The 24,783-nt window shown below is 38.3% G+C and overlaps 1 protein-coding gene across 2 annotated transcripts in view; it reads right to left on the bottom strand.

Annotated features, from left to right (window-relative positions):
* TBC1D19 (TBC1 domain family member 19) overlaps positions 1-19,387 on the bottom strand; it is a 48,448-nt gene extending 29,061 nt beyond the window's left edge. Inside the window, exons 1-5 of one of the 2 annotated variants that reach the window (XM_039699076.1) lie at positions 19,341-19,387; positions 8,946-9,018; positions 8,117-8,162; positions 6,271-6,346; positions 436-510 (exon numbers count right to left, since the gene is read on the bottom strand). In XM_039699076.1, coding sequence (XP_039555010.1) covers positions 436-510; positions 6,271-6,285 — 90 coding nt within the window. In that variant the 5' untranslated portion in view covers positions 6,286-6,346; positions 8,117-8,162; positions 8,946-9,018; positions 19,341-19,387. Of the gene's footprint in view, positions 1-435; positions 511-6,270; positions 6,347-8,116; positions 8,163-8,945; positions 9,019-18,977; positions 19,129-19,340 lie in introns of those variants that run through there. The other variant, XM_039699075.1, reaches the window with a different exon arrangement.
* Positions 19,388-24,783: the final 5,396 nt, after the last annotated feature.

Raw genomic sequence — 24,783 nt, forward strand, 5'->3', positions numbered from 1 at the left:
GAATGATAAACAAAATCAGCAATGTACCAGTATCTCTCTCCTCATGTACCAGTTCATCTACAGCCTTCTGTGCACACAAAGCACATCTGTATTGCACACAGGTTGCACAACTTATGCAGTTGAGTCTGCACACAAAATACTCTGTTAAGAGCAATGAAGACAGTAATTAGCTTTCCAACATGCTGCTTCCTCAAGAGGATAAGTACTGCAACAGCAAAGAGGAAAATCTACCTAGAACCTTCATCTTCCAAGCTGAGCTGACACATTCATTGCCACCACGTCTGAAAATTACTCTGCATTAAAATTATTTAGATACTGAACCTGCAGCTCTTGATAACCATGTCTAAAATGAAAATTACATCACAAGTGTGCAAGACAAGGCTTAATTTCAGAAAAAAAGTCAGTTTGAAAACAGAAAATTAACAATACATTTACCTTCTGTGCTAGTGGGATATTAAGTTCTGTGCACATGCTGTTCAGACTTTTCAGAATTCGCTTCTCCCAGCTTCCCTAAAATACACACAGACGATAAATTATAAGGAATTTCTTTTTCCCAAAAACTGAATTTACTATGCAATAACAAGCCATTTTTTGAAGCCAGATATACATCAAAAGATAGCAAGAGTCACTGACTGACATCTGCAAACATATGAAGGGAATATTTACAGGCTTCTTTACATTGAAACAATAGATCAAACAGATTTCATTCTTTACAACACAAAAAAGAACCAGAAAATTTACTTGTTCATATTTCAGATCTTTTAAAAAGCATTTATTTCACAATTACTGAGTTTTATATATATTTAATGATCAAGTTTCTTTATAGATCAACATTTAACAAATTTTTCAAGCAATTCTAATAGGTAAATCAACTGTGCATAGCAAACACCTTCTCCACTTTGGAGCCTGAAGAGATTGGCAGTCTCTCTCCACAAAAAGTATCTTAGATGCTGTCAGAAATTAAGGAAAGTTAGAAATCTGATACTCTGTAATGCTTAAAAAAATAGTTCTTCTAACACAATGCTCAGGAAATAGCTGTCTAATCAGAGAGAACAGAGGTAGAAAGTATCTCAGTGACCAGTGGACAGCTTAAAAAGCAACCAGATTCTTCTGACAACTGCATTAGGCTTCAATAGTGCCTACTCCATGGCTAACACCTATGAAGTTAATGCCAACTAGTAATGACTTTCTTGTCAATGGACTTGGTACTTTGCTTCTGTGATTACAGCACTGCTGGTGGGTTTTATACTTAATTTAGTTTTCTGTGGATGACAAGCCAGACCTTGATCACATGAATGCAAAGACTCCTCTAAATTTAATTTAGTTCTATTTATTGCTTGTAATTTGCTCTAGACACAAATTTTACAACAGTTAGTTACTGTTTAACCATGCTCCTCAAAGTTCTCTCCAAAAGAGGCTTCCTTATTAGACAGGAAGCAAATGAAAGGAAGGACAGTTAAAAAAAAATAAATCTTGTCTATAATTGTTTCATTTTAGTTTTCACTTACAAGATCATTTACAAGATCCTCTCATACCTTTTTCCATCAAAAACTTGCTATCTTTCACCAGAAATTCTTCCTCACAATTATTCCTGACAATCAAGCCATCCCTTCACTTCCTTTTGTATGAACAAAACAGATCTAAGTTCAGAATGTAAGGTATGTTTTCCAAACTGCATACTTTTTATCATACTCTGTATGATAAAAGTATTTTTCTTTAACTGTATTCCCATATTTAAATTCCTTTCAAATGCTGCAGCTACACAATACTATGCCACAAACTGGTTTATGTCTCACAAAGTAGTAGTATTGAGCATTTACTATTTTGCTAAGAAGTGAAGTTTTGTTGCTGGAGAAATAAGTGAGAGAACATGAAGATAACTAGGCCATATAGGATAAGAAAGTGGAAAGGAGAATACACAGGTGGTTGTAGTAGCAAAAAACAAGTTAAAGGTAAAAATCTTTTTTGGCAAAAGCGTGGTCTAGATCAGACAGCCCAGACAAATCTTAAGTGTCCAATGTTGTCTCTCTAAGGAGATTATTCCAATGGCTGATTGTTCCCCATGTGAAAATTTTTCCTCTTCTGTTCAATCAGAATATCCCCAGGAGTAAGCTGTACCCATTACTTCTCATCTTTTCCACATGACTCTTGTAAAATAGAGTCTCCATTTTCTCTGTAGCCACTCTTGAACTACTGGAACAAGGTCTCCCCTAAGCCTCCAGTTCTCAAGGCTGAACAAACCCAGCTCTCTCAGCCTTTCCTCACATGTCAGGCTTCCCAGTTCTTTGTGGCCCTTCTCTGGACCCTCTCCAGTCTGTCCACATCCTTTACTGCACAGTGGGGACCAAACCTGAACACAGTACTCCAGATGTGACCTGACAAGTGTTAAGTAAAGTGGGATGATGACTTCTTTATCTCTGCTGGTGATGCCTACACTGATGCAGCCCAGCATCCTGCTGCTTTTGATGCAGCAGCACATTGTGCACTCATATGAAGCTTGCTATCCCTTCAGGTTCATCTCCTTCAGGCTGCTCCCCAGCCAGGTAGATCCAAGGCTGTGCTGTACTCTGGATCATATTTTCCCACATGCCAGACCTTACATTTGTGTTTTTACATCATAAGTCTCTTGTTAGCCCCCTCTTCCAGCATATCCAAGTTTTTCTGCACAGTGACTCCCCCTTCTGATGCAACCACTTCTCCACTTGGTTTGGTACCATTGGCACCATCACTTCATGATACCATTAAAATGAAGGGAGGACAGGTGGAAGGGGCATAGAGAGGGGAATAGCAGAGATGTGCTTAAAGATATGAAAGCTACAAAAGAAGAGGAGACAGAATGCAGCTTTGCAAGACCAAGAACCATCTAATTCCAAAGAGCAATGGAGGTCAACACACTTGGTCTGACTTACAACTGCCATACCAGACATGAATCCACTTATTGCACTGGGGAAGCAACATGTTGGTAATAAACCACTTATACGCAGTGACACTTATAAACTGTGACATACTTAATCTTTCAAGACCCAGTAAAAGATATTCAAATAAATGCAAAAAAGACAAAACCAAAGGGAGGGTTATACAGCCTTTCCAAGCAAAATACTCTCCAGGACAGCAGGTACCTGACCTGAGTAGAAACAGAATGCACTGTTCTTGACCGAAATAAAAAGCAAAGGGAGAAGTCATAAAGTCATTTTATTGATGGGAACAATACATTTAACAAGATGATTCCTCTAGTCTTACAAAGAAATTCAACACTGAGAAAACACACTATTAGGACTGCTATGGCTACAATTATTCAGTAAAAAAAACGAAACTGAAAAAGGTAGTACTGCAATTTGGAAACAATTTCATAGCATCACAGAATGGTTTCCAACACCTAAAGACCACACCTGAAGGGAGGGAAAAGGATTATTAAAAAGGACATGTAGCAATAGAACAAGGGGAAATTGATTTAAACTGAAAGGGTAGGTTTACATGAGATAGGATGAAGAAATTCTTTACTGTGAGGGTGGTGAGACACTGAACAGGTTGCCCAGAGAAGCTGGGGATCCCTATGCCTGAAAGTGTTCAAGGACAGGTTGGATGGGGCTTTGAGCACCCTGATCCAGTGGGAGGAATTCTTGCAAGGGAAGGTTGAAACCAGATCTTTAAGGTCCCTTCCAACCCCAACCATTCTATGACTTACAGCATTACTACTCATTGCCATTAATGCTCTATCCTTTCTTGAAACCTGGGGAGTTTTTTTGAGGTAGGAAACGAAAGCAATATAAAAACTTCAGTCTGCCATCTATGAGAAAACAGAACCAATGTGAGCAGAAAAGGGGTTAATTATGAACATTTTAGTATCTACTCCAGAAAAAAATATTAATATCGCTTTAATCACTGACTCAAAGTCATTCCAGTAACTATCAGAGATGGTTTTCTGGGAGTAATACCCTTATTTCCAGAATTCTGAAGTAGAACAAAATTAATTAAGATAGAAAAGGATAAAGAAATTGTCAACAAACTTATAACAATGGAAACAGCAACTTAAATGGTGACTGTATCTAATAAAAATAGAATATGACAAATATGACTTATATGCAGAAGATTTTTATATGGGGGCAAATTTTGATGATAGCACCAAAGTACTTTTTTCCAACTGCTGTGATGCTAAATGAAAATAAAGTAAAAATAAAAAAAAAATCTACCTACAAATAAAAAAACCCCAGTATATACTGTCAAAACATTAGATTTTCAATATCTGTGGAAGTAAATAGTTTTCACTTTTATCTCTCGCCCAAAAGGTATTAGCAATCTGTACACTTGTATTTTAGCTACTTCCAAATATTTTAAACAAACAAAATCATTGAATCACTGACTTTGTAAGCTTTTCACATTTGTTAATCTTTTTGATTAAATAAACAAACAGTACCTAGTTGTGATTCAACTGTTCTGACGATGCTTGTTTTCTTACAGGCATTTATCTACAGTGATAAATTGTGTCATCTTGAAAATCAAACACTTGCATGTATCTCAGTTGTTTTAGAAAAGATAATGTTAGTTTTCTACCTGTGTATTTTTTTATTATTTCACAACTACCTTAATTTACCTGTATTTCTCTATGGAAAGGGTTTACAAGTCTTTATCAAAGAGCTGTACTTCAAGAAAGGGTTTGAAAGAGCATCTACTGGTTTGGCTGGGACAGAGTTATCTTTCTTCACAGTAGTTGGTATGGTGCTCTCTTTTGGATTTGTGACCAAAAGGATGCTGATAAAACACCAATGTTTTAGCTACTGCTGAGAAGTTCAAGGTCTTCTGTAATGCTTCCCCAATGGCAAGGAGGCTGGGAGTGCACAAGAATTTGGGAGGAGACTGAGCTAGGACAGCTGACCCCCAGTGAGCAATGGGATATCCCAGACCACACAACATCATGTTCCAAATAAAGAAGCTGGGACAAAAGTTGCCTGGTGATGGAAAGTAATGAATGTATTCCTATTTTACTTTGTTGACATGTAGCTTTTGCTTTGCCAATTAAACTCTCTGTAACACGATTTCTCACTTTTGCCCTTTTGATTCTCTCCTGCTTCCCTGGGGAAAGTGAGTGAGTGTCTGAGCTGCCTACCAGGGTCAACCCACCTGGAGGACATGGATGACTAATACTCATTGAAATAGGGAATCAAATTTTGAAACCAGCAAAGACAGGACTTCTCCTGCTCAGTTTTAAACTACTGGTTTAAACGGCCTTTCTACCTACAGCTAAAAACACTGCAAGTATGACACACACTTTTGTAAAATAATAACCCATGAAACTGGTTCAGACAAAAATGCATATAGATATATCTCTCTGGTTTTTGCATTAATAAACTAGTAAGAGTGATTTTTTTCAGGCAGCAAATTGTGGCATTACATTTCACACCACACAAGAAAAACTGATTAAAGCAATCATTACCCCCAAATTCTAAAGACTGAAACCCACGACAGAGAGATAAGACTTAAGGGAATAAACAACAATATGATTGTAAAGGTAACACAATTTGTTGAGTATTTTGTAAAAAAATGCTGCAATGTATTTCCAGGCACAGCGGAGTTAAATACACCTTTATCCCTACCTCAGATGTTTTTGTTAGACCTTATTCTTGAAGCTTGTTTTTTCTTTTTGCATTTACATTTTATGTGGGGTTTTTTTTTGTTTATTTCAAATGGCATACATTGGCCAATAATTAAACAAGCAAAAGTATTTTTTCCTGACACCAAAAATCCTTGTTTAATCTTTACAGTCCAGTTTCTCTTATTCTCCTTCAATATGTCTTAAGCTCCTTAGCTCTAGATTTTTCATCTTCCTTTCACATTTTTAAGTACTAAATATATCTCTTCTTTCTAAAGATCTCACTATCTCTGCAGCCTGTTATCTTTCATCATGAAACTGCCTGTGTCCCTCCAAAAAAATATATTGTAACCCTAAGGAAATGACCTATAGCTACCCCTTTTTTTTTTTACTTCTCAATGAAACCAAATTCTCTTCTTTGACATACTGACATAATCCCTATTCTATATTTTTCACCTATCTGCCACTATATCCTATTTCCTTCATGGCTGGAGAATTACTTGTGCATTTTCTGTATGTATGTAAAATATCACGTATACAATATTACTATTAATTTGATGCAACTACAAATCTGTACTTTTTCTAAGATATAAAACCTAGAAACACAATAACATTTTACAGAGTAAATCTCAAATAGTCTAATTAAAGCTCTGATAGGAATGGTAAAATTGATAACCACCAACCTGTGCTTTCCTCATATAGGCTAAAGGTTCTTTAATATGTTCAGGTGGTGCTGCAGGATGACAGGGTGAAGGAAACCTTAAGAAGAAAATATGGTAAACTTAAATATCCTGATGTTTTATTTTGCTTAATTTGTTTTATTTTGCTTAATTAATCCCATATTTGTAAACCTAAGTATAACTTCTTTCATGAGAGCACTAGGAAAAACACAAGTGCATGTTGATCAAAACTGAGTATTATTTTTAGAAGTATTTTTTCCTCATCCATTCTATGGATACAAATATAATAACAATATGCAAGAATTAATAACATTTCAAGATGAGTTCTTCTATTAAAAATAACACTCCCTTATAATTTTACATATTTATAAAATAAAATAATTACATTAACAAATCAGGTATTTTAAAAGTGTATTCTCTTCACATCATGTTATCTTTACGATTCCCTGGAACTTTCCCTCTCCAAGTCATCATATTTTTTCAAGAGACAATATTTTTTTTTTGAGGGTCTTCTTTTAAAAATCAGTAGTGAACATGTACATATTCAAAGCAATTAGAATTTTGAGTGAGGTGTTGACTTAAGCTAAGTTGAATATCCACTCAAACTGCATTATGACAAAATACAAAAGCTGGAACAAAAATAAAAAACTAAACCAAAACACTAATTTATCTTTCAGTAGTGTAGGTTATTTCCAGCGAGTTTTTGCCAAACATTACATCCAGTTTAATTTTAAGTGTCTCAAACATCTTTCAGGAAACAAAATTTACCCATAGCTTCTCTAATAGTTAGCCTGAATTTTCATTTGTTTGAATGCATTCAATCAGTTCCTATCACATGTTTTTGGGAAACTCTCCCTAAATTTCTTTCCATTTTTAACGGATAAGATCATTCATGTACTTGTTGCAAATTTGTTATGGACTATTCTGTTCCAATGTGTAAATAGAATCAATATCAACAGATTTCAGAAATGCTGGTTTTTGGCTTTTCCACAATGCTCATGAAATCATGGTGTTCACAGTTAATTTCAATTTTCAAGAGCAAATTTTGTTATTTTGCTGCTTATTTCCGTGCATTAGCCCTAGAGACAGGTAAATATTTTTCCCTGGAAAGATACAATGAAGATGAATGCTTGCTAACAGACAGAAGCATTTTGCAGAAGTCACTCATACTACTAAATATACATTGTGCTAAACTGGTAACTCTAACAAGCTTATTTACATTAGCACAAATAGATTTGCATATACATTTCTTATTTTATAGTTGCATTCATGGCTGTATCTGTTATGAAATTCACCTTTCCACGGTGCCAGAATGTAAAGAAAAATTATGCTCCCCAGAAGTCTAATCCAAAGCTTACTGAACAATAATAAAAAGGAAACTTGGCCGATTTGACTGCATTTATAACAATATCCCAAGCATGATGAGCACTGACCTGAGAAACCTAGAGATCCAGTATCTTGAAGATTTTTTAAAAATAATTAATACAAAAAGTACATGCAATGCTGTGACCAATACCTCAATTAAAATCATTTGCGGCAACTACCTCATTTACATAATTATATTATTCCCCTTGGCACCTTTGGAAATAAAGCCAAAAGGAAAATACTAAAGTAACTACAAAATGTGGTGATATTTGTTTCATTTATTCTTTAAAATGCACTTGAGCTCAGTATTTTCATTAGGATGAAAAAGAAATAATGGCACTTTAAAAACAGAAACTAAGCAGGTACCCTTGCTATGACAGATGTTGCAGATTACAGTAACACACCATACACCTCTATAAACAAATGGAACTAAAGTAAATCATGTGAGTAGAACTCATTAAGTGAAAATACTAAATAAACTCACACATTGAGTTCACTATAAACAGCATTCTGAAGCTTCTTTTCCCAACCTGTTAAAATAAAAAAACAACCAGAAGAGAACATTAGGAATTAATACTAATAGAACAGCAATCAGAGGTTGCTTTGCAGTCACTGGAATTTTATGTCTGGTCTCGGTTCATGTCTACCTACCAGAGAGACAAGAGGAGACAAAGAATCCTTAACCTAATTAAGATAGGAAAACTGCCAATTGAAACCTCTATAGAGACCAAATATCCTTTATTTCCATCTGCTGTTCAAATAATTACAATATAGTTTTGGCTAAAAAATTTACATTCTATTTCTTAAAGCCATCATTTTATTAAACCTACAATTAATATTAACAGAGACAGTGTTCCTGATGATTATAAATGTAAGATCATTTATCATAAAATCCTCACATTATAGTAACATAGCCTACAACTTTCAATGCAAATTGGAAATTTAACTAAAGGTAAAATTTTCAAGAGTGTCTCCATGGAAGTTAATTTCCATTTTCAGAAATGACTGAACTCTCATTCCACTCAGAACTTTCAAAAAAATCACCAGTATCTTCTAAAATTATAAAATCACTTTGCATAGTATGTTTTTCAAAATGCTGATGGAATCCAACAGCACTTTCCCTTTTAAATTTTCTTTATCTGACTTAATAATCTGGAATCACTGAATGTCTGCTTCTGGCTACTGTCAGTGACAAGACACCAAGCTCCACAAACTACTGTTTTCATCACTTATATCACATATGTTCTTATGTTCATCACTTATATCACATAGATCTATCTTATTCACAAATATATCAATGAAGTATTACAAACCTGATGTCTTCAGAAAATCCTTAATATCCTCTTTTAGAGATTCCAGCTTAATTTCTGGTTTGTGTAGGCTAACCTAATATGAAAATAAATAAATAAGCATCAAAAACTAAAGAGAAATGACATTATTCAAGTTATTAAAGAAGTAATGAACATGCTTAAGGTTACACACCCAAAACAAATTCCTTCCTTGAGCAACAGCAGTCAAAAATATCAGATAACTTTTTTCTGATTCAAATGCCTTCACCTTTTTAATGAATGCTAAAAGGTGTATGTGGAGAAGAAGAGAAAAAAAAAGGAGTAAAATATGCAATGAATGCATATAAACATACATACTTAGCCCAAGTGCTAGACTATACACATTAAGGAATTGGTCATAAGGTACACATGGAAAAAACTAGAAGCTAACCCCTGTATTTCACATGAAAGAATTAAAACTGAAAACATTCCATAATTTTTCACTTAACCTCCCACAGTTCACCTCTTCTAGGTAAGAAATGCCATTTTCAAACAAAAAAAAAAAAAAAAAAGACTGTGCACCAAACATTCCCCACTTCAGCTGTGACTACAGGGCATATATGACCTCTTGACAATGAAATGCACTCAACTCACTAACCAGCACTAACCAGCTTTACAACCAATCCAAAACATAAGCACACAGATGGTGCTGCACATCTTTCAGCAACAGCAGGACCAGCTGTTACAGCATCTCATTCTTCTGCAGCTAGACCAAGAGGAGAAAACCAACATAGCACAAAGGTCCAAAAGGACAACAAGCAGAAACTCAGAAGTTTCTCTGAAGTGCATTCTAAGACATATTTTCCTAAGCATGGTACATGGCAACAGCTGATTAACATCAGATAACAAAGCTAAAAGTTTAGAGGAAAAAAAAGCAATGCTGCATGCTAACTTGAAAATAACACAAGATCTGTGTGCCCACAGCCATGACAGTTCCAGGTATATGTTAGAAACATATGGCCATATCATGTACATAGAAATGTGAGACATCTCTCACCAAAAGCTACTCAACAATATGCCGTAGGCATATCAGCTACCGATTCTATTGCAGCAAGCTTTCCTGCTACAACAGAATTTTAATTATTATTTCATTAAAAATAATCTTTCACCAACTTGTGCAGCCTTCCAGCCCTAACAGCACTGCTGACAGCATGGCATGCTTTAAGTCCATGGCACACAACTAAAATTCCAAAATCTTGTACTTTGCCTTACAGTTTATACATAGAAAAGGGTGTTTCTGCACAGGAAAAGCTGGTCTAGGTGAATTCACAAGGCAGAATTTCAAGAAAATCTTTCCTTTTTCCCCCACATGAAAAGAGGAATGGACAATAATGGAGGGAATAACAGCATCAGCATTTCAAGTCCCCTTGCCTGTAATGGCATTTATATTTGGTTTATTAACTACAATAGCAAAGAGACTATTTCTCAGCATGCTTCTGAGAAAGAAAGGTCATCATAAGCACAGACCAGAAGGTGTGGTGAGTTGCATAACTCTCATGTCCAATGACAGACACATATTCCATCCAGCACAATGCTAAAAGCTAGCAAATGGTTACTAATATCTGGGAAATAAAGATTTTTATGTGCGTTCATGGGCAGATCACAAAATATCCTTTTAAGCAAAAACCTCAAGGAGGATTTTATGATGAATTCATTTTGAAGCTACTTTGATGGAAAGTCCTATGTCCTTTTTGGATATATGTCAGGCTGAGGGTTTTCTCTGCTGCAAGGCAGTGATTTTGTGTGTCTATTGTAGAAATTTTAAATAAAGTAACACACATCAAGCAGGGCAGATTTTGCCATACTGTTCCTTAGAAGTTTTTGTGCACCCTTTTGTAAATGTTCAGCTTTGTCTTTGAGTTAAATATAGCTAATGCTAATCTCAAGGTCCATGGGGTGTTTACCTGTCAGGTCTGGCACACATTTTAGATATGCAAATAAATCCCCTCACAAATACAATTCATTGACAGATAATAAATCACACAAAGAAAAGAAAGCTCCTGTACAATCTGCTATACAATGGGCTAATTACCTTGACACTGGAAACAGTACAAGAAATTATGCAAGTGCAATCAGAACAGTGTTTTAATTCTCTGGTGTTCACACACCTGTGAGCTCTTGGCTTATTAAGGAGTATCTGACACGCCTATTGACAACAACAGGACTTTTTCTGGAGATTCCTGGAAATTTTGGAAATTGATACAACATAGCACATTAAAAGGCATTAAGGAGTTCAGTCCACAGACTACTTCCCATTTTCCCTGTCAGGCCAAAAGAAAAACAGAGGTCTTTCTTGTAAACTGCTGTGTTGCCATCTTGTTGCAAAGGTTTCATACCTTCTTGAGGATTTCTCATAGGCAGCTCCTCACAGCACTGACACCTTCTCCTCCTCTGCACAGCCAACAAACTCCATCTTACATCTCGACCAGCCAACCTGCTCTTTTACAATATCCCTCCTAATTGGGTCCAGCTGTGGCCTATTAAGGGCAGGTTTGTTCTTAATGCTTGATAATTGGCACAGCTGTAACTCCTTAGGGGTGAGATTACCTTCACCACTATCTCTATTCTCCTACATTCTATCTATCCACACTGCTGTTCCCAACAGAGCCTGTTCCCCAGCTGCAGAACATAAAACCCACTGACTCTCCTCTATGCAGCAGAAAGGCAGTCAAAAAGGAAACAGGACAGCCCGTAGGGGAAAATTCTCCCCAAGGATTACATCAGTGCATCAACCTGCACTGGTTACCTTCACCTCTTTATGCCCAAGTATTCAGTCAGGCATTATTTTATTATTCCTAGCCCTGATGCAGCCAATATTCTTAGGCTAATCTTTAACTTTTCAAAACATTCATCTTTAGCACCTTTCCTGTGTCCTTTTTCTTCTCTCCACTGAAAAAATCTCTGAGACAAATTTTCACATAAGAAATGTGAAAATTGCACCCCCGCCCCCCCCAATTATGGGGGCACTTTTGTTTCCACTTTTATCAATTCAGAAATCAGTTGCAAAAGCCTCCTCCCATTTACACTTTTCCTTTTGTTTACTGTGTACTACAATCAATACATTCCTAAGTGCTAAGCAGAACAAGAGAGCCACTCATTGCCCACTGGATTGCTGATCAGTTTTCAAATCAGAAATTAGATACTTGAGAATGTGGCAAACAGTTCAGCTGGCAGCTACAGCCAGCTCTAAACCAAACCATATTCCAGCTCTGTATAACACAACAAGGCAAAATACTCATCTTGGCAAGTGAAAGGAAATCTCTTCAGAACTGTTTTGTTGTAACTTAACAGTATGGTACCTCTTTAGAATTCATATGGGTGTTTATGAATTATTTGAGGAATCAAGGGGACTTAGCAGAGCTGATGTTCCAAGATTAGTAAACCAGGTCTCCCACATAATCTCATTTTTCCTTTGGATTAACTGATTTAACTTATTTCTGTGTTGTACCACGTTGGAAAATACATTTAGGTATTTATATTTTAGGTAGGGTTGGTTTGTTTTAAACTGCTCAGTACAACATACTGACTAAGTCTCATTTGCATTTTTTTCTCCTCTGATTTTTTGGTAGAATAAAAAAAAATATGTTGACAAAATTTTATTTCTATAAAAATGCATTACTACACCTTTACATAGATAAAAATGCCTGCCTGAGATTTATTGAGAGAAAACCCCACATTAATGAGATTTGTACTCATGAACTGAACCAATTCCCTGCATTATCAAAAAACAGCAAACACCCAGGTAGAACTATCAATTTCAACACACATTTTGATGAAAGAGTATCTTACTTCTATCTATCCGTTACTATAAGGAGACTATAATATGCAGGGTATTAGAGAGTGAGCAATATAGGGGAACAATCCATGAAAGCAAAGGCTGACAGCTAGAACAGAGAAAAAGTCAAATATTCAGAGGCTGAGTCAGGGAAATATAGAACCCTGAAAGGAAATAGGGATGAAAGTCAAACATTTCAGCAAGAAATAACAAATTATTTTTAATAAATGATAATGCCTAACAGCTTTCCCCTGTAAAACTAGCATTGTGCATAATCTTATGGATAGGGCACAGAGGTCCAGATGTGGGATGTCTATGTTCCTCTACAGTCTTGGTCAGCTTCCTGTGAATCGAGACACATCTGTCCCTTCCACATTCCTTCATAAAACAAGCTATAATTACATCATTTCTTAGCACCCCTCATTCTTCAGCTGCACAGAACAGTAGGGTAGTTCAGGAACTTTAAAATTTTGCCAAATTTGCTGGTGCCTAAGGTACCACTAACAATCTTGTGTGTATGTCTTTGATCAAAATCAAGGCAAGGTATCCTGCTGAGATCTGGGCAGTCACCTTCAGAAGTGATACTCTAAATGTACTCCCTCTGTACCCGGATGCCAAGATGGAAGAAAACCCAGACACTCGACACTGATGTGGCTGAAAGGAAGCAAAAGGATAACACAACAGTAAAATAATAAATTTGGTGGAAATGGGAAATTGATTCACAGAGGAACTGAACACAGAGCTCAACCTATTTCCAAATTAGCATCTAAATTTGGAAGTGGAATTCAGTGATCATGACTGGGGCAGAACTGATCATGCAAGAGATGATCCATCAATCACAGCACTCAAGGAAGTATAGGAAAATAACTAAAGGACCAGCAACATACTACTAAGAGGAGGCTTGACAGAACAAAGTGTTCCAGCATAACTCCTGTACTATTTCTTTTTTCAACAAGAATAAACACTGCAGAGAAGTGATCCAACTATACTGAAATGTGGAATTGCATCAGGTGAACACATATTTTTATCCTGTTGCAAACAGTTCTGCAAATAACTTTACACAATCCTAATATTTTTACAGGCTATCAACCAGAATTTCTATTCAAAGCCTTTTTTGTTTAGATAAACATGTACCCTCTCAAAGCATTTATTACTGTTCAGTATGTTTTTGCACAAGTGCACAATGTTTTTCAGTTTTATTGCTATTATTTCCCAAATTACAATAAAACAGAATCCCCAAATATAACCCATCTTTAGAAGAAGTAAGTTCAATGAAAGCTAATAAATATTAAGCTTTCTTTATGTACTTCATTGTATCATAACTGGACTTTATCAGAACCAAGATGACTTGGTAAAAACCACTTCAAGCACAACCACAACAATTTCAACATAAACACTCACTAAAAACTTAAACCCCTGCAACTTCAAGGGAGAGATTTTAGTTTGGGTTGTAAATTTCTGTAACAGAAAGAAGACTCATTCTGAGCCTAAGTAAACAAATTTCAGTAAGTGTGAAACCCTGATTACAATGACAATTTTCCAAGCCTTCTACATTTCTACATGAACTACAATAAGGGAAAAAATATTGTGAACTTTCTTATACAAGTAAAAATAACCTAGCAGATACAGACAGCTTCAATCAGCCTCATATAGAAGTAAATAGCTTCAAATGTGGTACAAGATATAAGGTTATATTTTAATCACGTAATTTTAATGTTTAATAAATTTTCTAGGTTTGGAATATAAAATTAGTCCTGAAAATAAAATACACACACAAGCTAAAAACCAGAGTGCACATTACTAAAAAAGTACTACTCTGCCAATTAAGCTTGCATTGCTTCTGAACTCCATCATCCGATTAACACCGCATTCAATTTAAAATTCACTATAATGCAAATATTACTGCTCAGCCACTTAAAACAAAGGCACAAGCTCTATAAGCAGGCATAGTAAATCATTTGCCAAATACAATGCATGAAAATGAACCATTAATTATCCATGATGACTCATGGGCCTACATTTGTTTGCTAATTTTTATTAAATAAATGCTACATTGCACAGAAACATTCTCTTTCTTAATTTGATCTTTTATATAAGTTGAGATTGGTATCAATTTTTCTTTTTTTAACTGGCAAAAAATATCATGAAAACAATATGCTGAGACATCTTCCAAACCATTCACTCCACATAAATTATTCTAAGCTTATTTACCTCCCCTTTCTTTAGAAGCACACTCAGGCACTACTCCAGCTCCGAGGTTCCTAGTGTTCCCAAAGTCCCCTCCTCCTTTGCTCCATCTGAAGTCTTGTAAAGACCTTTACCTCTTCCTCTGACCAATAGTGTCTTTAAAGCCTTCTGGTTCTGTCACAGGTTCTACCAAAGAATGGTGGCAGGCTCCCCTCCCCTGGACAGTGTTTCTGACCATGACATCTCCTCTCCACCCTTCTCCGTACCTTCGGGTACCTCCACCAGTGTATTCTCACTCCCAAACTTAATTGCTACAGGGGGGTGGGATGGGGTATCAGGCCTGATTTTTACACTTAGATTACCCCTTTTAGCCTACTCTAACAGCGCTTATCCTGCTTTGTTACAAGTTCCCCTCAGATTGCCCCACTCCAGCCATACCTACAAGAAACATCTTGCACTGTGAGTCTTTCTTGTTCCATTTAAAACATAATTTAGAACCTTTATCTTCAATTTGGAACCTTTCATTTTATTGTCACCTCCTGTTTTAGAAAACTTCTTTAGGAATGAACTACTGAAGCTTTTGTTTGTTGGTTGGTTTTGTTGGGTATTTTTAAAACTTTGTCATTTGCAGTTTGCATGGGACAAAAATTAAGATTGATTAATCTCAACTGATTAATAAAGCCCAACTCAAAGATTTTCAAAGATCATGAAAAATGCAGTTTCTGAATTGGCTGCAAGTGAAAATGTGCTAAAAATGTAGCACTTTTTCATGTCTCTCAACGGTTTCATTTTTATTGTCTGTTCACTGACATAGATTTTCCCTAGAGCAGAATTTTAGCAAGATTTCACAAAATAATTTGTTTTAAAACTGCATTTTGTCCTTGAGATGTCCATGTTTTAGTTTTTCTAAACACCTCGAATCTCTACCTTAAAAACATTTACAATTCAGAAGGGGAAAAGTTAAGACAAAACCAAGCAAATTTGATTACAAACTTGCACAGTCAATTTGTGCCCAGAAAATTAAGTCTCTTCTCTGCTACCCCACTAACGCCAGCAGCAATTCTACCTGTTGAAAAGGTACTACCTAATATTTTGGCTCTTTGTCACTGTTACTTTTTCCTTTCAAAGACACTACAAAGCATGCTCAGAAGAAATTCCAAAGTGATAGGCACATTAGCACTCTTACCCACATTAATCTCTCCTATTAACTGCAGTAATATATCAATATATCAAAACTCAACCTACAAAAATCAACCTAACATTTATTTATTTATTCATTCATCACTTACATGACACTACCTCTACTTCAATCCTTGGGATAAAATTGTGATTATCTCGGTATCCCCAGAGGTCAAGCTCTGACAGCAAATCATTTGATGCCCATGCCAAAGTTATTTCAAAGAGATTGTGTATCACAGCCCGTGACACCAGCTCAGGCTCCCAGTGACAGCCAAGCAAAGCACTGGTTTGATCAGTTCATAACCACAGGGCTGCTCTATCACCACTCACAAATAATGTCAGGATATTGTGTTTTCCCCAAAATTCTATTAACTCATCAATGAAACTGTTCATTCTGAGTTCTACTTCCTAGAAAATAAAATAAGAGACAAATTTACAAAACACATCTTTTCTAACAGCTAAAATACTGTTTGTGAGACTGCATGTTCTCTCAAAATTTCAGGCAATATTATAATGGACCTTAGGATCCATTTTGACTGTAATGTTTTCAGAGACAGCATATATTTTTGAGAAACAAAGACTAACATCATTTTCTACACTAAGAGGTGAAGAATATTTGTGAACTATAACTGCAGTATAAATATCCAAAACAAAAGTAAGTTTCACTCTGATGCACTCATTTCAAAGACATCTCAAAATACAGTGTGCATCTCCCAAAATAGTTTAAAATCCCCTAAAAAAGGGACCACCCTTCAAAATCACAACTTGTGCAGGCCCAGCATTGTTAACAGCAGACAAAAAACTCCATCACACCCTACCAATAAACTGGAGTTCAGGAGTGATGCACAGCAATAGCAAAGATTCCCTATTTGCAACTCCAGCAATACCCCATGTAGTGGAAGGAATATCAAGCATTAGCTTAATACAGAGTGAAGCAAAATTCAGAAACTTTCAGAATTCTGTACAGGTGCTCAGGGATGACCAGCAGACCAGCCACTGTCTGAGGGGCCCTTGCAACTGCACAGTACTGCACTAACATGACTGTCCAAGCTTTATAAACAAAGCAAGTCTTCTGTACATGAAAGAACATAAATGCATGCAAGGTCAATAAAAAAGCTTCCTCTATCAGGAACACACAGATTCCTGGCAAACACACTGTACATTTGGCCCTACTGATTTAAACTACAGTCTCCAAGAGATAATTCATTCGATTGAGAAATCCCATTGTTGACGTATCTATAAACTTTGAGATCACTACACTAAACTACAGCTCTGATGTAACCTGCTATTATAAACCCTTCAAACACAACTCTAAGAATCAGCTTGAATATTTGTTGCTTTCTTTTCTTTCCCCTTAGCATTTCATATGACTAGAATGATCATGACCTATACAAGCACTTTTTCTTTCTTCTCCAAGAAATCTGTAAAACGCCCTGAAAAGCCATCATAGGAGATAGATGCTTGTGTCCAGCAGGGATTTGGGCACCTCACTGCCCTTTCAGACTCCAAACCCCACCTTGGGAGGGCACTGCTCACGTTCTCAGTGCCCACCTGCACAAAATGGCTCCACCAAACCAAAGCCACCCACCCAGTTTAGCAGCTTCTAAACACCCAGCCAAGTCCTGAGGACACCAAGCTTCCTCCTGCCTCAAAAAGCCCATGCAAAGAACCAAACTACTGAAATCAGGCCCTGCCAGAGACAGGGGTAAAAGAATCCCGTGGAAGGGAGTGCATTCAGGTTTGTCAGAAACAGGAACAGAGCCCTGTTCACCACCCTTCCACCCTGTCTGAGGACAAGGTCTGACTCTCCACTCCTCGTGCCAGCTTTTTTTGGATACTCAATTTCCCAACATTTAGCAGAACCCAGCCTCTACACTCCTTCATAATTCCAGCCCCCTTCAAGTCATGTGCATTGGCTTATGCAAATATTTAGAAAGCCCTGTCAACAGAAGCAAGGCAGACACACATTTACAAAAGCATTCAGAGACCAAATCAGTACATTTAAATACAAAACAAACAAGAAACAGACAGTGTGACAGTGATGTCACTTGTAATAGAAAGCTTCGGGGACATTCAAAGAGAAAAATCATGTTTCATTTAAAAATGCAACAAAACTAATGGACATGGTATCCTAAAAAAAATCCAAAAACCAAAACAAACAAAGAAAAAACCCATCCTGTAAAATTTTAAGCAGCATTTGAAAAAATACCCCAAAACTGAAAGCACAAGATTTTACAGAACCCCATCCAAAATATTTCAGTAATGCACAATATTTGTTGCAGCACCATGACTAGGTTATTATGATCATGACAATTGATGCAATATTAATCTGAAACATCCGAAATTAAATTCAGCTAAAATATGAAAATCTGGCTCCAAGTGAAGATAAGTTATTAAATACATATATTTAAGAAAAGGCAACTCTTATCTCAGCTACTAAAATTTACTTCCATGAGTATTTTTTTCATTTATTTTCTATTCCTTTCACCAAATCCTCATTTTCTCAGGGACACTAGGGGAGCGGGGGAGGGTGGGTGGAATTTAAAGCTCTCCAAATTAAAGATTAAAACAGCAATTCGTTTCAGGACCTATATTTGAGGCACTGAGATTTCAGACGGGTAGTCTTCATATTCACTACGAAATCCCTGGGTCCCAAGGGGAAACACCACAAACACGGCTCTAGAAACCAAACACGCCGCTCTGCGTGGAGGACGGAGAGGAGCGGGACAAGGAGGAGAAGAGGGAGGGGACGCGGGGCGCCGGGGGCCCGGACCCGCTGCCCAGGAGCCGCGGGCGACGGCCGGGAACAAAGCGCCGGGGTGGGGCAGCGCGGAAGGGAGGCGTGCGTGGGGGCACAGCGGCCCGTCAGGGCTCACCCGGGCCTGTCGCTCCAGCTGCGCGTGGAGGCTGGAGCCCTGCAGGCGCTGCACGACCCTGGCGATGGTGAGGGACAGCCCGCGGTCCGGCTCCAGCATCGCGGCCCCTGCGCGGCCGGGCCGCCTGCGCCGCCGCGTTACCCGGCAACGGCGGCCGNGGCCGCGCGCCGGCCCGCGGCTGCGTCCGGGCGGGAAGCGGCGCCGCGCGGGAAGGTTCCGCGGGCCGGCCGCACCGCCCTGAAGGGGAGGGACGCGCCCCGGGGCCGCAGGTGCTCCCGAGGGAAAGGAGCGGGAAAAGTCACAGAGTCCGCAAACAGTCAGAAAGTATTACTAGAAGATTAGTGGAAATTGTATTGCCCTGACCTCCTATATAGGCACAGAAAGGAAGGGAAAGAGATGACGGGTGCTGGTCCCAGCGCAGCGATTCCGCCGCTGGGGTGCCCGGGCCCTGCGCTGGCTCCTCCTTATGGAGCGCTTTGTCCAGCCCCAAGACACGCTTCTCTTGCTTCCCCAGGGATACAAGTCGGCCCGTATTGATGGGAAGTTTTGTAGCATGTTTGGATATTTTTCCTCGTCTGCCCGGCGCGGTTCAGGCTCGGTGCCGGGGCCGGCGCTGTCCTTGGGCCGAGCAGGGCCCGGTGTGAAGCACCTGCCAGGAACTGGCACTGTTAACCTCTCTGGGAAAATCTGCTCCTGCCTGCCTCAGTAACAGAACCATGTCATCAAGTTTGTACTTAATAAACTTATTTACTATGTCAAAATACCCATTTTTAAAGTCCCAGAAGGATTCAGAAATAAGCTAAGAGAGGAGGTAACATGGAAAAGCTCATGATTGACCTCTAAAGCATTAGGACCCATTTTCAGCTCTGAGGATGACCTCTGTAAAACCAAGAATGTTTCAAGATTCTGGAACCTCGGGAGTAAATTTTTCACTGTTGGGAGTGACAGATATGAGGAAATGATAGATGTTAACAGTTTCATCAAAAGAAAATAATTATGCCTATAATAGGTATAAAAAGTGCACCTGAACTCATTTGTCTGAAGCCAGTTTTGACTTATCTGTGAGCATTTCTTGATAAGATGAAGTTGAAAGAAGAATAGTAATAGAAGGTCAGAGAGATTAAGTTCTTTAATGAACTGTAGAGAAACCTGAAAAAGTCACTTATGCTAATCAAAATACTAAGGGAGAGGTTTCTTCTCAGTTCATGGGGAGAGCATGGGGAAATGAAGCACCCAGTAGCCTACCAGTGCCTTGAATATCTATTCCGATTTACATCAGGTTTTCTGTCACTTCTTTTCTCACGTGCATGTATGATATTAGGGGCAACAATAAACACTTTTTTTTTTCCTGAGTATTGAGAGAGTTAATGATATTTTTATCTACATTCCCAACTGAACAAGCATACAAGGTGTAATAACTTTCTGTGCTAGTTCATTAAAAAAGTCTGCAAAATGTTCCATACAGAGAGTACCTCACCGCATTTTGGGTTGTTTGTTGTTTTGTTTTTGGTTTTTTTAAATGAGGATTATTTGTGTGGGAACTTCACCTGCTAAGGAAAGCACTTGCAGAAAGCTGGAGCGTGACCATGAGCTCTGTAGGTCAATAGCTGAAGTGCAGAGTTTCACATTTCAGCTGCAAGTGGGAGAGAAAACCCTCCCTCCTTGCCTGGCACAGTCCTCAGCAGCGTTTTCCCTTCCAGTTTGTGAGCAAACCTTCGGAGTGCCACAGGGATGGGAGGCATATGTTGTGTTTGGTGGGCGTGTTATTTGTCAGGGCAACTTGGTATGTGAGGACTCAGGGGCTGGGTGCATTCCTGCTGGTAGCACAAGAGGGTCTCTAGCTGCTTTCCTTGGGATCTGCAGGCACCACATTTGGCCACAGGGCAGGTCATGGAGTGAGACAGAAGCCACAACACCTTGTTGGTTAGAAGTGTGTGTTACTCCCTGCTACTGGGGAGCATGGGGAAACCATACGTCAGGTGAGTTTCTTGTGCAATGCACAAGACTTTGCAGGTCTGCAAAAGCCATTCTGATCACTACAGGTCAAGAAAAACAGGACAAAAATTAATGTCAGCTGCTGATGAATAATTTCCAGCATTTCCAAAATAGTATCTCTGCTCCGAGGTTGCCTTTATAACCCTCTGCCTATGCACATCTGTCAGTCTTCATTCCCTGTTTTTTTTTTAGGCTGTTTCCAGCCTGGTTTCTGTCCACTGCATTTCTCTTTGGTCAGTTACATCTCCAGTATGGGTAGGAAAACTTACTTCTTGTAAATGCCAGTCCAAGCTTAAAAGTAGGGCAATATAAAGAAATAATCTACAGAATCTTACCAAGGGCTGTTAACAGCTTCTTGTGTATCCCTACCATATCTAGTTAGAAATCTCTTGCTTAAGTGTGTGCTTCTTTTTTGTTTCCTTACAAGGAGTGTACTGCATAGCAGCTTGAGAAATACATGGTCTTTATTAGAAAGTATCACCTAAATAATAGGCATTGGCAGAAATCCCAACTAATGCTTTAGCCTATCCCCCTGCTATCACACAACTGGTTTAACTTGGTTCCTGTGATAAGTTTTTGACACTTACAGCTTTTTTATCATGATTTACTTTTAAATTGCAAATAAGCAACTGCAGTACAGTCAGCATAGAGTGGTTTTATGATGTCCAGTACCACATACCAGAGGTAGCTTGTTGGTTTTATTAGGAGGTCTGGTGTAGATGTCATCATTTTTTTATTATGGGTTGTTGGTCTTTCCTTCTCGGTGTCTCAGTCTTACAACCTTGAACACCAATTGTCTTCCCTTTGTATTCCTCCTCCTTTCCACTGCAGTGCTCTACAGTGTTATACCTCAGTTTACTGTGTTTTGTGTCAAGTTACTTCACTTAACTGTATTGATACTGGTATCCCAAGTGTCTTTTATTAATCTGCCACATCAGGTCCAGAAAGCACCGAGAATCTGGAAACAGAAAGTAAAAATTACAGTCAGTCAGCTTGGCTTTTTCCATATAATCTGGTAGTTGAACTAATATCAATCTAAGCTGTCTGCAGGTATCACCAAAGGAGGCAGTGGTGTTGTGTGACAGATAATGGGTGAGGGAAGACAACAGAATACCAGCAAGGTCAATAAAATCCCAACAGTCCCAGTCACAAAATCCCAGCAGTCAATAAAATCCCAGCACATCCAGTCAGCTGCTCCTCAGACACTCTGCCTCAGCCATTCACAACACCCACGCTGCCCTGATCCCACCTTCACCTTTCATTCTGTGGCTGTGGGAAATGCCAGATCATGAAGTCTCCTCTTAGGGCTGCTGTCCCTGCTGGGGGAACAGGGGTGCAGAGGGGCTGGAGTGGGAGCACTGCCCCCTTACCTGTGCTGAGGGTGGGTGCCTTGCTGCACTCAGTGCTGGCAGGAAAAGGGAGCAAGGTGTGGTGCAGAGCAGGACTAAGTGTGCAATCACTGGGACTGACTGCTGTGGGCGAGCCACTTCCCTTTCCTTTGCATCCTGAGTGCCAAGGGGGTTAATGCTATCCAGGCAGAGCTACATAATGCATCCAGCCTGATAATGCATCGTAAGTGCTGTGTAGCTCTCTAGGTTATTCCCTTTTTCCTTTGTGCTACCAGAAGGATGACAGTGTAGGCAAACCCCAGTGGCAGTCTGGATCAGGTGTAAGGATGGCATTGTCCCAAATCAGCCAAGTGCCACAGAAACCCAGGTTTAGGAAAAAAAACAAAAACAAACAAACAAACAAAAAAAAAAAAACCAAAAAACCAACAGCAACCCAACGAAACAACTTTCTATTTTCTGCCAAAACAAAAGGATAAGACATTAGAGGAAAAAACCGTAACAAACTCAAACAAAAGCCACACACATCCTCCCTTAACCCCCAAAACTCCAAATTCACCTTTCTTCAGACAGGGTACTTTTAACCTTACTCAGATAAATTGGATTTTTTGTGTAGTTAGTTAGTGGGTTTTTTTCATCTAAAGAGCTACTCCTGTACAAAATTTCATTTCTTCTTTCTCCACTTGGAACCACTTTAATTCATGGGGGCTTAAAATCCATTACCCCACTCCTTCATTTCAAGCCATTATCAGAACTTCACCTGTGAACTAAAGTGTCAAGTTCCAATAGATTTCTCATCCAAGCAGATACTTTCAGAGAACATCATATTCAGTCTTTTATTCAGTGTGCTCACTCTTTATATTAGACAAATGTATATTAAACTTTAATCTCTATTATGGGCCAATCCTGCAAGCTCCTCTTTATAACATCCACTGGTTTCCTTGTGCAGTCTGAATCATGATATATTGTTTGGAGCTGATAACAGATGTATGACAAAAGAAGAAAGATCTGTCAGTGACTCACCCTTCTGACTTTCAAACTTTATTCAAATTACCAAAAAGTGACAGTGTGTATTTTGACAAGTTTCAATACTTTCTTCAAAATAATCAGTTCCTGTGGAGTAATGAGATTTTTTTTTTGCCCCAATACCACTGATGCAATCTGAAGAATGTAGGAAGTTTAGATGGTGTATCTTCACTTATCAGAGCAGAAAACATCTCTTATTGCAGAATGTTGTCCATGAGAAGTAATATATTTTCTCTAATATGTGGCTGAACTTGAGAGCTAGACTTAGACTACCAGTCAAGGATTATCAGTCTAGTCTTAGGAGTTTCATGTTGCTCCAGTTCTTGATTTTAGGTAATTTCTTGCCAAACCTTGGCTTTAGATAGTGTAAGCCTCCCTAGAGAGGACCATGTATTTCAGATCATAATATCTGTTAGTGGTACTTTTTTGTAGCATTTCTGAGTCATAGCCGGAACTGTGAGTTATCGGATATGTAACAAAACTAACAAGCACACAGTCCCTAGTTTTTATTGTGTTATTAGATTTAGTCAATTTTTCATATGTTCTATTATTAGTCAAGTGACATGGGTTTTAGCAGTAATATTCTGTATCTTCTGGTTGGTAAAATCCCATGTGTGCACTTGCCATGCATGAAGATGTAATAATGCCAATGCAGGATTTAATGGATTTAAGGCAGAAATGGAGTCCATCTGGGTACACACTGAAGAGAAACACATGCTGAATCACAAATACAGTTGATACACTGAGTAGTTTATGCACTTCACACATGGCATGTATATTTTGTTTCTTTAAATTGTATATTCACCTGAGAGCAAGTCTATTGGAAAATACAACTATTGTACTTAGCCAAACCTTTTAAAAGACATGATTCAGCATTCATGAACAAGCATTTTCTCAGGTCATACATAGCAGCTTACTTTAGCTATTTCTTTTAAAGTTTTTACAAACCTTTTTCTCTCTTTAACCAATTGGTCTATAAGGGAGAAAAGCAGTAAAAAGAACTGTGTCAGTGGATTCCTAGTTAACATCTCCATGTCAGAGTTTGCTGGTGTGTGGGTGTGCTAGGGTGAGATTTTATGTTCTTTTCAAGCCCATTGACTCCAGTGAGTCTATGTGATGTAAATACAAGCAGGACTTGGGTCCTGTCTGTCACAAGAACTATGCTGTTTTTAAAAATAGAAACAATCTGATCTAGTGGCTGGCATCCCTGCCTTGGAGGGGGGGGATTGGAACTAGATGATCTTTAAGGTTCCTTCCAATCCAAACCTTTCCATGATGCTATGAAAATATCTAAAAACATATCCGTGATGATATTTTAATATCTACTTTTGAAAAATATCAAACCCTCTCATTCTCTGTTTGTTACACAATATTGAGCATTACTCCACTGAAATAGCTTCTTGATGCTATATCCTCCTTATTGCAGTAGGCGAATTTTG

This window comes from Passer montanus, unplaced genomic scaffold (assembly GCF_014805655.1).
Source record: "Passer montanus isolate IOZ18808 unplaced genomic scaffold, ASM1480565v1 scaffold13, whole genome shotgun sequence".
NCBI classification, from domain to species: Eukaryota; Metazoa; Chordata; class Aves; order Passeriformes; family Passeridae; genus Passer; species Passer montanus.